The sequence below is a fragment of the Haemaphysalis longicornis genome, unplaced genomic scaffold (assembly GCF_048455015.1).
Source record: "Haemaphysalis longicornis isolate Haplotype H1 unplaced genomic scaffold, Haemaphysalis longicornis Haplotype H1 scaffold_1, whole genome shotgun sequence".
NCBI classification, from domain to species: domain Eukaryota; kingdom Metazoa; phylum Arthropoda; class Arachnida; order Ixodida; family Ixodidae; genus Haemaphysalis; species Haemaphysalis longicornis.
In genome coordinates this window covers 222,908,739-222,926,590 of record NW_027526203.1, presented here as the reverse complement: position 1 = coordinate 222,926,590, position 17,852 = coordinate 222,908,739, and the positions used below count along the sequence as shown (strand labels likewise).

The window sequence follows — 17,852 nt, the reverse complement described above, 5'->3', positions numbered from 1 at the left end:
GATTTACAAGCCAACAAAAAAATAGCACGACAAATATTCTCATTCAAGGAATACTTTATTTCTGTCAAGAAACCACATTATACACCCCAAAGAAATAAAAACGTCGAAAAACATTGGTTTAATATTCAATTGGTTTATTTTGTTCGTTATTAATAAAGCCAACTACTATTGCAGCGCTTGGTTTCCGATCGGCTCACTAATTTTGTTAGAATTGCAAATATACTTCTGTGAAAATGTACTTACTGCATTTGCTTCCGCATCATAAATAAAAATGACAAGGCATCGTTTCTTGATTCCAAGCGGGTGGTTGACTATTGTAGGCTTTTCCGAAGTTTCAGCCGCGTAAGACGTGTTCGGGTATGCTTTAAATATTATTGAGGTATAAGGGATCCCGTACTGGGGTCCGTTGGAACCCGATGCGCCTGAAAGCAAGCGCACTGTGCAGCGTTTGCCTTGCCTTTTTCCCATCCGATATAGAGCTTGTGTCTCCTCAAAATGGCCATAAAAATGTAGAGCTCTTGTCACTAAAGCGGAAGATTAGAGCGAAGTTGGATTGTGCATTTCAAAGGTACGTTAACGGTGTGTGGTGGGCGTTCACCGGCGCCTTTTCAAGCAAGGAGAAGCAGACGACGCGCCGAGACCGATCTCAACGCTACCGCAGCGCCACCGCCTGGTCGGCGACAGCAGCGGCCCGCGCCGCCGTGCTTGGAGGGCCGCGCTCTTTGCCAACTGACCTAATCTAAAAACGTTGGTTCAAGGATGGTAAGGTTAGAGTGAACTAGAATACTTGGGTAGTGGAAAAAGCGGCGGCGGCTCCCTACGGCGCCCTTGAAGCCAAACGTGTTAACCGCCGCGCGTGGCGCTGGTGTGCCCCGCCCGAGGAGATCCCGAAGCGGCGCGCGTTGATCGACGTGCCGCTATGCTGCTGTTCGGCGATTCACGCTGTGTTTTGACGTTTTTTAACCACTGCACATGGTCTTTTTTGTGTGTAATTACAAGAGGAGTCTTGCAGGCACTGCACTGATCCTTAAGTGTTCTTGATTCTGTCTTTTATTGGTAATAGGGGCAGGGTGTTATGCGTGCGACGGTCTCTCATTGCAGAAGGGCCATGGCTCATGCAGTTTGAAAGGATTGTGCAGTATTGTGGGGTGGGACTGCACCTCTAATAAATTGATGTGATTGCTAGAAATATTTTACATTTGCGATTTGTTTTACCCTGCTTTTATTTGTTGAGTTCCTAACTGTTCATCTTACGTCTGCAAGACGTGGGCAGTACATTTCATGAACTTGTGCATTTCTAAAGCGCTAATTATTTTATGTTAACGGTAACCAGCGTTCTAATGAACTGTGCACTTTTAAAATGATCGCGCTATAAAGTGTGCCATGTGGTGCTTTTCTTAGAACTACGTACGGTTGCGAATGTTGATGCTTTTCGCTGACTTGAGTGAAGTTTTTAAAACGTATCGTGTGTGTTGCGTGAATTAGTGCACTGCAAGGGTTCGGGCCAGGTAGCACGCATTTTCTCGGGCCCGCGCCAGGCTCGGGATTCAACAAAAATATTTTAAGACGTGCTTGCCCGAGCGCATGCATGCATTACTTCGTGATGGTTGATGCCAAAAAGTTTCGGCATTGATCATTTAGCTTAAATGAAAAACAAAAAAATCAAAGTGCGAGGTGACTGCGGCGCCGTTAAAAATATCTTTCGCTGATACTATACTCAAAAAATATTTTCTATGTCGAATCAGAAAATGGGAAATGAGGGGCTCTGTGAAATAAGACAGAAAATAAGGGTTGGAAGTCAAGAAAACCTCGGCAAGCAAAGGGGAGATTGTGGTGGGTCATAGGAACAGATGAAGAATTTTTTTAGTCAGAAAGAAAGTGGTGAAAAAATGCCCGCCGGGTGAGATCCGAGCCCATACCTCCAGAATACCGGTCTGGTGCGAAAGTGGTGAAAAAATGCCCGCCGGGTGGGATCCGAACCCACGACCTTCAGCATACCGGTCTGGTGCGCACCAGACCGGTATTATGGAGGTCGTGGGTTCGGATCCCGCCCGGCGGGCATTTTTTCACCACTTTCTTTCTTACTCAAAAAATTCTTCATCTGTTTCTATGACCCACCACAACCTCCCCCTTGCTTTCCGAGGTTTTCTTGACTACCAACCCTAATTTTCTATATATATATATATATATATATATATATATATATAGAGAGAGAGAGAGAGAGAGAAAATTATAGAAACTGAGGAAAGCAAGTTCTCTTTGCTGAAACGTAGGCCACAATCGTGCTTTTACCTTGTTCGAAGTTTTTCTTCTCTTGTATATATATATATATATATATATATATATATATATATATATATATATATATATATATATATATATATATATATATATATAGGGTTAGTAGAGGCAGAGACAAACGAGAAATACGTAGAAAATAGAAATAAGTTTACTGACGTTTCAGGGAGAGGACTCCCTTTCTTCAGAGTACCTCCCTGAAACGTAAGTAAACTTATTTCTATTTTGTACGTCCTTCTCGTTTGTGTCTGTCTCTACTAACCCTATTTTTTGGCGCTCTGTGTGAGTTTTTGTCTTTTCAGACTATATATATATATATATATATGTGTGTGTGTGTGTGTGTGTGTGTGTGTGTGTGTGTGTGTGTGTGTGTGCGTGCGCGTGTGTGTGTGCGCATGTGTGTGTGCGCGCGCGCGTGTGTGTGTGTGTGTGTGTGTGTGTGTGTGTGTGTGTGTGTGTGTGTGTGTGTGTGTGTGTTGTACAAAGCTCGGTCCAAGTTTAAGAAAATTAAATGCGATATATCTGTATATATACTCGCTGTAGGTTGAAAATGCCGATTTTTTTCGGGATCATACTCTGTCGGACGCGGGCTGATATTTAGAAACAGTCTGGCGGGCTCAGGCTTACTTAAATTTGTGTGTGTGTGTGTGTGTGTGCAGGCACACTTGCACACACACACACACGCAGGCACGCACGTATGTGCGAACACACACGCACACACACGCGCACGCACACACGCGCGCACGCGCGAGCACACATACACGCACGCATGCACGCACGGACGCACACGCGCGCGCACACGCACGCGCAATAAAATTATGTTTATTTAATAAATACAATGATCACGCAATATAATTATGCCGTGTGACTTGGTGCTTTTCCGAGAATTGCGGTTGCGAATCCTGTATTTGCGCTCTTTTCATTGACTTAACTGAAGTTTTAAGACATCTGTCATGTGTGCTGCATGGGTCAAATTTGAGAAAAAAAAAAGGGGGAAACGTTTGCGTGCGCACGACGCAGTTTGCTCGGTATGCAGATCTTGATAGAAAAATCAGCAAGAAAATAAAGAAAAAAAAAATCAGAAGTGACGTATGCTGGCCAGCCTAAAGCACGCCACTCTTTCCTCAGTTGGCACAATACGATAGCAAAATCATCAAACAACGAAGAAAAAAACATCGGCATGATAACGAGCTCGATCGCTAAAGCACGGCGCGGTCTGCTCGGTTGGCTAAATGGGATGAAGAAATGAGCAAACAGTAAATACACGACGTAGCTACCTTTCCCATAAAAACCCTGGTACATTAATAGCATTATCAACGGTTTTTACACGAAAAAAGAACTGTAGCCCCTCGGAGAATGCCCCAACGCACGCCTACCCGCCGCTACCCGAGGCGAAAAAGCGCTCGGGCGGGGCACGCGAGCGCCACCGCGCGGGGTTGACACGAAGTGCCTCACTCGGCGGCGGCCGCTTTTTCCACTACCCAAGTAAAGTAAGGTCCCAGTGCTTAACTATGCTTAACTAGTGCGTGGTGAAACGTTGCTTCCCTGATATGAGACAATTAATACTATATGAACACTCAAGTAACTGCTACTTCTGTTCATGAGAATGACATGTATATCCTGGAAGTGCGTATGTGACCACGTATCTATTTTTGACGACGCCGATTGCCATTGTCACACTTTAAAATCTACCTGGGCGACCGGCAAATGAACGTATCCAATGTGCTGCGTAAATGAACATGTTAGTGCGTGGCGTCGTTGGATTTGTTTTGATGTTATTTGTGTCTCAGGTTTGTCTCTGAATTTTTCTTTTTACTTCGTCGTGCTAAAATTTCCGCGGTGGTGCCGCTTATCTCGATTAGCATTGGTTTTTGTTGTTCCGGTGCCGTCGTTTAAACCGCGCTCCCCGCTGTTTACTTTCATTTTACTGTCATTTGTGGAGCTGGTCGAAATGTCGCTGAAAGAACGGCTTTAGTTTTCGTTATGAGTAGCTGACCGAACCAGCGCGTTTTAGCGCAGCGAAGCTGTCAAGAGGGAGCGGCCTGGCGCGGGCACAGAACAGGGAGGATTTTGCGCGGGTGCGAGCGCGTACTCGGAATGTTCTCGCTAATGCTGGCTACCTTGATACGCCAGAATATTTTCAAGGTGTCATTTTATTCCGGCAGGTGCCGCCACTGTGGGAGCCGGCGTCGGAAATGATTTCACACGTGGGGAAGGTCTTTACGACCTGTTTTCTCCGAGGCTCCACATCGAACTTGGCGAACGTATCGCGAACCATGGCGTTCTCAACTGTCGAGAGAGGTTCACCCAACACCTTGGCCTACCGGCTGTATTTCCGTAAGTTCATAGGCGCATGCAGTTGCATCCTTTTATCGGTGGTGGGTATTTTTCCGGACTTCGTTGCATCCGGAATGACCGTGGACAGTTACTCCACTGTTGAACGGGGAAGACCGAACTCCGTTAACTACAGCATGTATTTCCGTAAGTTTTGAAAAAATCCGTTCCTGGCGTCCTCCGTTTGCTTCCTGTATTTGTGATGGAGCTACCACATCTTTTCACCGACTTTGCCAACTTGCGCCTGTAGTGTGAAAACACGCCGCTCTGTTATCTGCGACGTTATCGATGATCATTCATTCAGGGTCGCTGTAACCGAATATTGCAGTCAATAGTAATGTGATTCGTTTTCAGCATCACGCAATGACAACAGCTCGGAGCGAGGAAGGTTACCGAGCATTGTGCTGCCTGTGATAGTGTCCCTTAGATATAAAAGCAAACTGGACCAATACCGGTTTCAGCTCCACTTATAATAATTGTGCGGAAGATATTTTGATAAGAAATTTATTTTGGTCTATTTCTGCCCTGGTTCAGCGGCATAATCAAGGTTCTTAATTTCGGCGCACATCAAGAAGCTCCGTTTGGTTACAGTGTACTTTGGTCTGCATTTCTCCCCTGCGGCGTGTCTCGTAGTTCAAGCGTAGTCGCGCGAATTTTTGATGTTTTCAACGGGCGGGACGGCTGCCTTCACTTGCTGTTATCGTGCGGTTGCTCGTAACCCGTTATCTGACCAGTCGTACATGACACGCCTCGTTTCAGTAAGCTGGCAATAGTAACCTGAGGTTGCCTCACTGAGACGCCGGTATCTAGGCTAGGTTCGCTGTTTCGATGGCGTGCAAGGGCCCCGTGACTTTTCGCGCGCCTGTAACAAAACTCCTCGAGAAATCAATGAGACATGGTCGAAAGGCCCTATTTCTGGATGTGTAACGTAGCAACGCTTTTGCTGGTCGCATTTTCTTTTTAGGGCTGGGTGGTTTGTGTTCCCGACAGATACTGATATCCGCTCTTGTGGTTTTGTCTGCGTTTGTCGCATGTTTCTTTGCATGGCCTTGGGTGTGTGTGTGTGTGTGGATTACTTGGCGAACTGGTTGCATGAATGGAAATGTGTGGGGTGATTTTGTTTCAACGTTGTCTTAACATATGGTGAGTGAAGTGCCAAGTAATTTTGTTAATTTTGAAGTGAAATAGCAGTGACATTAAACCTTGGAATTCAGAATTAGTTTGCCAACGGAAAAGGTAAAATTAGAATTGAATCTCAACTATATGATAGGGCTGCACACGTTTTTGATAGTACATTGCTTGCCATCTGCTGTGCACATGTTTCACAGCTGTGGCTTTAACAGTGTCAAAGGAAGTACCTCTGACAGCGTCGGCAAGCTCAGTTGCTGTGCCATTTTTTTACAGCGCAACATTGGCCAGAGTGTAGAGGTAGTGCCTGTCTGGGTGAAATAGCACAGGTGGTTTGGGTTGCCGTTGAGGACTCGTCTGGCCGGCCAATAGCACGCTTCTGTGAAAATGCAGTCTACAAATAAGAAATAAAATGAATTGTAACTACACATAATTTTATTTTGCCTTCGGCAAGAGTGCCTTTCCTACAAAATTTAGTCAAGCATGGCGTTCCTGAATGGGCTCACTTTTTGTGGAACATTTACCGTGTATTTCCAGCTACCTGAGTAGTCCTTTCTGGCTTTAGTTGCTGTAACATCTCCTTCAACCTTTTAAAAAAAATGTTAAAATGTTTTGAATATTTTTATTTCCTATACTTGAGCACCCACAGTAATGCATACCACGAGTGGGGAAGGAATATAAAAGAAATTGAGAGTTCATTAGATTTGGCAATTGCGACAGCAATGACTTAGCCGTAATTTTTAGGTGTGGCGGGGCAATTGATCGACTAAGGGAATCACAACTGATTTTCTTAGCCAGTCAGTAGGTTGAAGTCACACAAGCCAAAGGGACCAGGAATGCTGCCTTAAAATTCTGTGAGCATGACTATACTCCTTCATCTCGCGAGCTGGTGGCAGCATGGTGAAAGCTAAAAAGCCTGGAGTGGTGTCTTCACTGCACATTGCCATGTGGGCACATTCTGTTAACTGATTCCGTCTCTGAAATAGGCATTGTTGGGCATACTGATGTAATTTAGACCCACAAGGAGGCCCGAATGTTAGTGGTTCTAAGTTTTGTGGGTTTAGTGTTGCAGTTTTTTTTTTTTTTTTTTTTGCTTTCTGCCAAGGAAAAAAAGTGCCTAGTGCAGCAGTTATTCTGCAAGCACACAGCAAAAAAAAAAAAAAAGTGTTATTTCAAGACAGTTTACGTGTTTTTTTTAATAATCTTGTGCATTGCTGACTAAGTAACGCAAATTATCTGCTATCAGTATATACAAATCGAACTAGCTCTAAGGTTACGATAGCTCAAGTGACAAGTTACCAATTTGTACGAATTTCAAAAAGCCGGTTATGTGCTAACACATTCGTGGCGTTGTAATTGCAGTTAGCTGCCATATTTCATTGTGCTTACTAAATTAACATGAAGGACACGGCTAGTTAATTATTTGTGCATCTACGAGCACTGAAACTGGAAAGACCACAACACGGGGAGTAATGCACGATTAGGATTAAACTAATGAAATTAAGCCCAGGTATTTAGTTAGTTTACCGTTGGTTTTTACGGGTCTCCAATAGTTGCAGTCCGTCCCTTTTGGCGACTTAACTCATGTCATGTTAGAACATTTTATTAAAATCCCAACTCCTGTTGACTGCTACCTGAGGTTGAGGATGTTTAGGAAGCAGTAGGTATAGGGTGACTTCCTTCTTTTCAATATCCGTGCCTAAGAGCTCAGGTATTTGCCAAAAAGAACAGCTCACAAGGTACGTACAGTTTCTCCAATATGTGCCTGCATGGGCTTTGAACGAATGACAGAGGGTTTATGGTGTTTGTAATGTGTACACCATTGTTGCATCATACCCAGAAATTCTCTTCTGCTGGAAGTAATTTGTATATAAGATATATGCAGGCTGTCTTGTTAAAGGCAACTTTTGAATGTTGGCTGTTTGACTGTGAGACAGAGTGTTCAACAAATGCTCATTCATGCTGCTGCTTTTTTTTTTTTGTAGGCAAGGGAGAGCAGTACATCTCTCCTTTCCATGACATTCCGATGTTTGCTGATGAGCCCAAGCGCATCTACAACATGGTGGTTGAGGTTCCTCGATGGAGCAATGCCAAGATGGAGGTGTGTGTGCCTTGTCATGAGGGACTCCCCCCTCCTCTTGTGTTCATTTTTCCACTTTTTTTTTGTTAATTACTATTGTCAGAAGGTGGACATGGTGAAGCAAATTCCAAGGGATGAGGAACTCCAATATGGCTTTTTATGTCCCACTAACGCGGGCGGCATGTCGGCATCCTTCATTCAGAGTGCTTCTTCAGATGTAAAAGCTGTTACTGGTTTTCACAATAGCTTGTTGGAATGAAGCCCCATACCTGAAATTTTCACTTTAGGCATCGTTACTTTTGGCAGCTAGCCCTTAAAGGCCAGTGTGTGAGCAGCGGTGGAGGGCTGCAGTGTATGAAACTGTTCGTTATTTTGCTGCCTCACTGTCTAAGAAGTTGAGGAGAGCAGCATGAACGTTGAGGGGAGCGAGAGGAAGAAAGAAGGCGGGACCTTTGTGTGGCGGGACCCCTCGTCCAAAGGGCCTGGACCCGCCGTGGTGGCGCAGTGGCCAAGGTGTGCTGCTGAGCCCAAGGACACGGGTTCCATTCCGGCCACGGTGGCTGCTTTGCTGATGAGGCAAAAAGCAAAAACTCCTGTGTTTCAAGATTTCGGCACACGTTAAAGCTCCCTAAGTGCTCAAAATTCATCCAGCGCCCTCTACCAGGGCGCATTAAACCCCACATTCAATCAATCATTCAAAGGGCCTCACACACCCTTTTGGTGATTAAAGTGTGGGTTTCAGTTTCAGCTGCCCAAGAAATTACTGCTTGGTGGCAACATTCGTACGTAGTTCAGTTTCTATAACCACTGCAAACAACTTTGTTTTCATTTTTCTGAGGAAGGTGAAAAACAAAAACACCCATGTGTCAAGATTTTAGCGCACGTTAGATTCCCAGGTGGTCAATATTCATCCGGAGCACTTTAATAAGGTGCACCTCATAGCCCAGGTGTAGCTACAGTGCAATCTAACCCCCCAAAATTTAAACTTTTTTACAATAACAATAATACATTTTTTTACGGCCTAAATGTTCAGGGTCGCCTATTATGGACCAAGATATTAAGTCTTGTCGTGGACAGTTCAAGGAAAAAAAAAGCACTTTAAAAACTGTTCTGGTACTCTGCATTCCATTCAGCATTGCATGTATTCAGGTGGCCTGACGTAATGTTTCAAGCCCAGAGATTTTGTGAGCAAAATTGTTTTTCACAAAAAATTTATGCCTGGAAAATTTTTAGTCTGTATCGGTCTGACTGCTAGTGTGCAACATTTATTTTTGCCCAAGTTTCATTATCCTGTACATATAGATTACTGGCTGAAACAAAAGTAACAGAATTGTCCCTGATAGTAAAAAATGAATGAGCCCTAGCACTTTTATGTCTAGTGCAAGTCCCATTCTCTTCAGTTTGCGGAATTTATTGCCTCAGTAAAAATACTCTGCAGTTTAAATTTTGTCAATTGTGCACAATATCTAGCTCCCCTCCCAGACAAAAATTTGCATTTCTGGTAACTTCATATTTTGCCTAATGCAAATTTTATATTTCTCGGATAATTTTGATACTGGTATTAGGGGCTAAACATACAAGAATAATTTTTTTAAATAGCACGATACTCATTTGTTTTGGACGCGTAACTACAATTGTAGGGTAATTGTTTGCAGAGATTGGTTTCTGTGTGAACAACAAGCCTTGTTATCATTAGTGTACAGAAAAAGAATTGAGAAAATTGCTGTGCATGAGTTGAGTAATGAAACAATGGGACAGGTGAATAAAGAATGCAAAACCACTGTTAAAGGCCATGCCATTTTTTCTTTTGCACGAGGTGTAACCAGACCACATAAGGTGATAAACGTTGACAGGCCGAATTGATCTCAAATTTCATGGCCTAATAACAGGATATTCTACACGAAAAACAGTCAAGTTTTGTGCACAAACGTACCATTTTTATCTATTTTCATTGTCATTAACCTTACCTGCCCTATTCATTCTTTTCTCTTTTTGTCCCCAGTACCTTCCCCCCAGTGGGAAGTAGCAGGCCCAAGATCATTTTCTCAGGCTGACCTTTTCTCCTTTTCAATAAACATTTACTCTCTCTCTCTCTCTCTCTCTCTCTCTCTCTCTATATATATATATATATATATATATATATATATATATATATATATATATATATATATAATGGTAAAATAAGTGCTTGTGATGAGTATCAAAATTCTGCTGTCTTTTGTACAGAAATGGGCCACTAAATGTTTTTTTTTTTTTTCATATCATTAAGTTACTACATTGAAAGATCTGCTTTTTTTTCTACACCTGAGAAACAACAAAAAGAAAGGATTGAAGTTTTTATTTTCTTTGTGCACTTAATACTTGTTCTTGCTGCTTGTCATGTTTTAGGGCAAAAAACTTAGATTTGCACTTTAATTGGAGTGTTCCATTCCAAATGCAGCTCCAGTCTTTAGCTGGCCTTCGAGTTTCTCAACACTGCCAAGCGTGGGCTGGCACTGGGTATTTCTCTTATCCAGCAGTAAGATATCTGCGGCGTTGTCTATCCTGAGTGGCTCAACCTGCACCTTTGTCAGCTATCATTGGCCAAAGGTGCAGGACGACCATTTGCAGCGCCTCGTATCCCAGTTCATCCCGGCTGTTCACTGTGCTGCCCTGTTGCCTGCAGATCGCCACCAAGGAGCCACTCAACCCGATCAAGCAGGATGTCAAGAAGGGGAAGTTGCGCTACGTTCACAACTGCTTCCCCCACCATGGCTACATCTGGAACTATGGCGCCATTCCACAGGTGCTGGGCGCTTCTGCTCTTACCCGTTGCCTGGAGGCTTTTTTTTCTTTTTCTTTTTTTCCAAGCCTCTTTTTGGGGCTTATTAAACAGTGTCCGTTTAAATTTTATTCAACTCCATAGTGTGTCCAGTTTTATTGTGCTTTGCGGCCACTACAGTAATAGCAACGTAGCTGCACTGTTCAGTTCTGTGAATGAGATCTAAAAAAAAAGGTTGTTCTCTGACCATGCTTACCATGTTTGTTCTTTACAATGTACATAGGGATGTTCGTACCACTGCACTTGCACTTTCAGGCTGTTACTCACTTTTAGTTTGCGAAGCTCTAAAGCAAATCAAAATTGAAATACTGTCCTCTAAATGTCTAGTTTTTTTTGCACTGCTAAGGCCAGGAGTCACTCCAGACATCAGAAATTGACCTGTACTTGTTTGAGTCGTAGAGTGCGTGTTTTTGATCTAAACTAATTTTGTGAACAAATCAGGGCAGAAAGAAAGGACAAGCCTCATTCGTGTTCTTTTTTCTCGGTGACATATTTATTTTTATTATGCACCACCTACTGGCTCACGATTCTACCGTGTCTTCCCTTGGGAACATCATGCGTGTTCTAAAATAATTTTTGCCTTAATGTTTCACCTGAAAAGGCTGAATTGGTCATAAATTTGTAATTACAATTTGGAATCTTGCTTAACCCTTTAAGGGTCGAATTTCTTTAAAAAAAACTTTCCCTGGTGGTCAAATTAGTTTATTGCGGATTTGGAATGTACAGGTCCGCGCAGAAGTAAACGGAGCACGGGAGCGGTGGCCGAACTGCATTGCTGCGCCGCGTATGGGCGCCGACGGGAACCATGGAGCGCCGGTCAAAGAGTGTGTTCGCACTGCCCCCGCTGCCCTAGCTGATATGTTTAATCGCCGCTCTGCTGGCGTGTCATGCTCGGCGGGACGGTATTCAAAAGGCAGCGCGGGGCTATAAAGTGGCGCTGGTTGCATTGGCGCTCGCAGGCATCAGCGGCGACCAAATCCGCTGCACATGAGCTGGACGAAGCTGCGCGCGCCCGGAAACGTGCCTTGTTGTGCGCTGTAAAGGGCGGCATAAAATTGTTGGCTGCTGCAGTTTGGCATAGCATGTCATTACGATATAATTTATGGTAAGACTGCAACGAAATTGCCGTGTACAGTATAGAAAGCACATTCACAAACATTTTCGTTCGGAAAAAAAAAAAATATCGCTTCCCCATTTTTTTTTTTTTAATTTTCAGTTTGTCCGAAGTTGTTGCTGCCGCTCAGTCCAGGTCTGTTCTGTAGAAAGGGGGAAAAGATGTCCATGCGGTGGAAATTACGTATGAGAGAACAAACGTTGCCTGCGATCACAGCGGCCTTCATAGGGCGCATATTTTGTTGTTGCATTAACCCTTTCGCTCCCGTTAACAATGATAGCCGTCACAAAATTTTGTACCAAATTAACCGATGACGAGTATGGATCGGTCATGACGACTATACTCATCATCGGTCATTTTGGGGCCCTGACGGCGATTTTTTGAAAGACATTTAGGTCATGCGTTGAAGCCATCTCTCAATTCAATGCGGAGTTTAATTTAAATCTGCAACACTGTCTTAACTAATATAAGGTGCTTGTTAAAAACAACAATGTCGGTTTTAATGCGACAACAAAATACGCACCCTATGAGGCCCCTTTAATAGCAGGAAACGATTGTACCTATTCTTTACGGTGTTCTCTAATACAGAATTTCCACCGCATGGATATCTTTTCCCCCTTTCTACAGAACAGACCTGGACTGAGCAGCAGCAATAACTTGGGACAAACTCAAAATTAAAAAAAAAATGTCGGAAGCGAGTTTTTTTTTTTTTTTTTCAAACAACGAAAATGTTTGTGAATGTGCTTTCTATATTGTCCAGGGCAATTTTGTTGCCGGCTTACAATAAATTGTATTGCAATGACATGCTATGCCAAACCGCAGTGGCCTACAATTTTATGCCGCCCTTTGCAGCGTGCAACAAGGCACGTTTCCGTGCGCGCGCAGCTTCGTCCAGCTCATGAGCAGCGGTTTCGGTCGCCGCTGATGCCTGCGAGCGGCAATGCAACCAGCGCCCCTCTCAGCCCAGCGCTGCCTTTTGAAGACAGTCTCGCCCAGCATGACACGACAGCTGAGCGGCGATTAAACATATCAGATAGGGCGGCGGGGGCAGTGCGAACACACTCTTTGACCGGCGCTCCATGGTTCCCGTCGGCGCCCATACGAGGCGCAGCGATGCAGTTCGGCCACCGCTCCCGTGCTCCGTTTACTTCTGCGCGGACCTGTACAAAATGTCTTAAGTCTAGATTAAATGGTAAAAATTATCAGGAACAGTATTTTGGGGTCAGCATCACTTAGAACTGAAAAATGTTCAATAGTATTTCAGAGTGTGGTATTCCTTGAAACACGGGTCTACGCACAGTGCCTTATCACAGTCTGCACGCATAAAGCGCGTGTCCGAAAATGAGCTGTCTTCTTCCGAAGAAAGTCTGTCTTCCGATTCAGACATGGTAAAAGGAGCAAACTCAGAGTCAGAAGAGTCATCGCGGTCGGTGTCATCAGAACGGGCAGTTCGTTGGGCCATATCGCCGCTTTGTCGTGCATCTGAAGAACTCGAAGGCAACTCAGTAAACGAGGAGAGCGAGAATAACTCGTGCGCGCCGGTGATAAACAAGCTAATAGCAGTGCCAATATAGATAGAAATCAACTTCCTCCGCATCCGCAACGGAGTCTCCGAGTAGGTTACTTCAGTTCCAAGCAAGGAGGGCAAGAATACCTAGTGAGCGTGGGTAATAAACAAGATAAGAGCAGCGCCAATATACAAATTGAAATCAACTTTTACCGCCCCTGATAGCGAGCGCCGATCAAGTTTCGCGCGCCTCCGATGCGATCACATGGCAAAACTGAAACCACGAAACGCGTTGACACGTACAGACGCCGTAACGCGCCGAAGCCAGAGAGTTCTGTTTTTCACCGCAAGAAGGCAGCACAATCAAATTTCAAACACTTCTTGTAAGTCCCAGGAGGTGGCAGCACCCTCTAGGGAGCATGCATTGTTAATATGGCGTGAAATTTCAAACGGATGCTCGAAATCGTACCCGTACGGCAAAGACCTTGCGGGACGGAAAACCGCCGCAGTACACGTACGGCAAAAACCCTCAAAGGGTTAATTGAAATCACTTAAATGGTACTAGGGTTGTCTGGCTTTTAAACAGGCTTTTTCAACAAAACGCATGGACATTAAACAAGACTTCATGAAACAGATTTTTCTAGTCCCTTCTATTAAAAAAAAATTACTTTCTGTAAAGGTTGAACCGTGAGCAGAATGTAGCTGACATCCTGCTGGCCTCCAGGTCTGACAGCTGCATTCTGTTTTCCGATAAACCTGTCCATCCACCATTGGAGAGAACAACAACAACAAAAAAAGGTTGAAAGTGATTTTCTGGGGCAGCTGGCGGCCTGATGCACACTGGGAGAGGCAGTAAAGTCAAGCTCCGTTTTTTTTTTTACCCAAAATCCAGAGCTAGGCCTCTCACTGTGACTGTAATGTGCTACCCCTCTTGTTTTCAATACCATACATGTCTAGATAACTCGTCACGTTTTAGTGAGTGGACTAGGTGCACACACAAAATGCACCACATGATACATTGGTAAATTCAGTAATGGCCGCTTTTGGGTTTCCACAAGTATGGCCTCACTCATGTTGTTCCTAGTGGTACATAATACACTTGTGAAGCTTGTGTACAGAGATGTGGGAGCTTTTTTCAAAGAAATCCTTATCCAACAAAATTTATCGGAACCGTGAACAGTTTGTTGTATGTGAGAGTACCATTACAACTAGGAGCAGCTGTTTACACAATTCTAACTTGCCTGGGAAAGGTGTATTTCTTTCTGAGTGAGACCTCTGGTTAATCGGGTTGCCACCTGCCCAGTTTTTGACCGGCCCGACCGGTTTTTTAGACGGTGGGCCGGTTGCCGGTCTATACTTAAAACTGGCCGTCATTGGCCGGTTTTCGGCCACTGTGTTTCGGTTATTATTATTATTATTTTTTTTTGCTTTTTATAAGCGTCAATTCAGCAACTATGACTATAAATGTGTCTACAAGCTGTGCAAAGACATGCGAGCAGTGAAGGTACGTGGGCGAGTGCGCTGCGGGGCCAAGGAGAGGAACAAGAGAACAGAGCTTTTAATCGATGACTTATGTTCGGTTACTTTTCAGTGCAGCACATTCAGAGCAATAACCAAAATCTCAGGTCACTTTCAGTACACACGTTATGATTTCTTTCTAGAAAATGCTTCAATAATTATATATATATATATATATATATATATATATATATATAAATTATCATGCTACATATATATATCATGCTACGTATGCTACATATATCCTCATCATGCTACATATATATATATATATATATATATATATATATGTAGCAGTAGCATGATGAGGTCGGTGAAGGTGAACGATGTGATGAGAATATACAGTGAAGCTCTTGCCACCACGGATGTAAGGGATGGGTTTGGTGAGCTCGGGCCCACAGCAGTGACGCGCCCACAAAGGAATGACGAACCGGTGAGGGCTTGCTACCACGTCAGACCACAGGGCTGGGGACACATCGTCGTCGTCGTCAGGTCAAACATCATCGTCGAATCGGCTCGTCACGGGCTGCGGAAACGGGGCGGGGGGACGTCGTCGAATTCTTGTAGCGGTGGGGCTGGGGCTGCCCGACGTGGTTCACGCACCCTCGATGATTCCAACGATGCCGATGAGGTGCGAAGCTGTGCCCAGGACGGGGATGACGACCCGCACTCTCCACCAAATGTAACGTCGCGGCAGAGCCAATGACTCGAACGATGGTTGAAGGATGAGCAACAATCTATTTACAGAATTTGCAATGCGGCCATAACAGCGCGCGCTGCGACCCAGCCACTTCTTCGTCGTCCTTGTCGTCTTCTGTGATGAGCCATGATGGGGCATTGGCCGCCTAGGTACCCCGTGACAACGTATATCCCCCCCCCCCCCCGAAAGGTCAGTCTTTTGGGCTGGGTGGGGGGAAGGGGGGGGGGGGGGGGAGGTGGCAACCCCACTGGTTGACCAACTAAAGCAGTGAGCGAACTATGATACACCATAAGCCCACCATGACAAATGTAAAAAAAAAAACACACCTCCCCACATTTAGTGCACATTTTGTGGCGAGGTCAAAAATCGTACCACTTTTTGTGCATGGAAATGTGAATACAATGCTTCGTACAGAATCGGGAAGGTCATGGCTAAAAAATTTTCTCGTATATTTTTTTATTTCTCTCGTCAATACCACCTTGTCACTCCGAGCTGTCACTGTCTCGCACTTTATTGGGCTGCAGTTGTTGGGAGCTCCATAGCAAAAGCCGCCTTGTTGTAAAGAGACTGATTTTTGTGCTTTCATAAGACATTTTTGAAAGCACAGCTCTAAGAGAAGGCAGTTTCAGGGTGTGTGTAATGTTTAAAAACGTTCCAACCTGTGTTTAAAGAAATGAAATCAATTGCTTTGGTTAATGTGTTCTTTTGTGTCATCTGTATTTGTTCAACAGAGAGTAAAATGCACTGGTACAAAGAAACAGGGAAGAAATTATTTACATTTCTAAAAGCATCTGGTAATTTTCATGTTTCTCTCAACCCTTCTTGGTTTTCTAATGAATGTTCTGGCACCTGATGGAGTCGTGATGGTATCCAACGAGAATGTGGCGGTAGCGAAATAAAGATAGGATGCTGTTTAGTTTGCCAGAACCTACGTACCTCATCATATCCACATTATAGTTGCCAGGTGGGAACCCACCATGGTTACTTGTGGATTTGATTCCCAGCAGCAACGGCTATTTTCCTGATGGAGGTGCAAAATAAAAATGCCCCTTTGTCGAAATTTTCACGCATATTAAAGATGTCCAGGTGGCCATAATTGATTGACAGCCCTCCACTACGGTGTACCTCATAGCCAAGGTGTATCTTCATTGCGTAGAACCCCAGAACGGAAAAAGAAAAAAAAAAAAGAAAAGAGGCATTACATTGATTTCAATACTAGCAATTTTTGCTTTCACAGATCAATGTCTGGATGTGCTTGAAGTGTCCTGGCAAAAGTTGAGATTATATAAGCGACACTTCATTCATAAATGTGTTTTCTGTCATTCTGATGCTAGAGAGTGCGTTACTTGCATGCCAGTTTTCTAATAATTCAAACTACGAAGGTATGGGCTAGGCACACACTTTTCTTGTTGGTAAAATGTGTGCGTGGTCACCTTTGTGCATGATTTTTTATTTCAGACTTGGGAAGATCCAGACCACACGGACAGCAACACAAACTGCAAGGGCGACAATGACCCCATTGATATCTGCGAGATCGGCTATCGGGTAGGCATACAGGGTCTTTCTGCATGTTCCATTGTTTCTGCACAGTGGACGCACTTGCCAGCAGCATTGAGTTGAAGTGGAGGCCGTGTTGACTGCCAACATCATTAAGAGATAATGGCGGCACTCACTTGTACTCTTGAACAGTGTGGTCAGCTAGTGTGAGGAACCAAGTTTAAATCCTGCTTTATTTTCTAACATGCTGCTGATCAAAGTTGTTGTTGCAAATTTTTTTTTTTATTGATAATGCTGCATTCATTTGCGTGGTTGGGCTAATGAGTGAACAATAAATAGGCACTGGCCATATCCATATGAGTTTATGTGATGAGTGACAGGTCAATGTGAGTGCAACTGGTAGCACTGGAGTTGGAGGGAGCACCGCTTGGTTCTTGGTTATGCACGGTAAAGCACATGATGCACTTCAAACACTGCCATCTACAGTGCCACGCATAAACTGCCCTACGTGTTGTCTAACATTTTTCTTTCTCACGCAACATTCTTTCCATCAATGACGATGATTGCGAGGCTTCGCATTCCGGTAGAACAACACGGCCAAGGAATTCTTTTTCTTGGCTCCAACATCGCATGGTAAAGAATTGAAACACTGGCACACTCATTTTCCGATGATATGTGCCCTTAAAATGTATTGAGCATTTGATGGACTGATTGAACTTGCTGATTGTCCTAAGTGGTTGAGTTGATTATAAAGTTTTATAAAGTGTTGTCTAGCTCACCTCTGTAATGCTGTGCTAGGTTTGAAACACTGGCATATTCATTTCCCAGTGGCTCATGCCATTTATTTACGGGCTT

At 44.1% G+C, this 17,852-nt stretch overlaps 1 protein-coding gene across 4 annotated transcripts in view; it reads left to right on the top strand.

Moving 5' to 3' along the window:
- Positions 1-3,889: 3,889 nt before the first annotated feature.
- Positions 3,890-17,852, top strand: part of LOC144142222 (uncharacterized) — a 119,568-nt gene continuing 105,605 nt past the window's right edge. The window contains exons 1-5 of one of the 4 annotated variants that reach the window (XM_077673595.1): positions 3,890-3,928; positions 4,464-4,779; positions 7,746-7,861; positions 10,506-10,625; positions 16,959-17,045. In XM_077673595.1, coding sequence (XP_077529721.1) covers positions 3,899-3,928; positions 4,464-4,779; positions 7,746-7,861; positions 10,506-10,625; positions 16,959-17,045 — 669 coding nt within the window. In that variant the 5' untranslated portion in view covers positions 3,890-3,898. Of the gene's footprint in view, positions 3,929-4,016; positions 4,089-4,463; positions 4,780-7,745; positions 7,862-10,505; positions 10,626-16,958; positions 17,046-17,852 lie in introns of those variants that run through there. The other 3 variants (XM_077673590.1, XM_077673602.1, XM_077673584.1) reach the window with 3 other exon arrangements.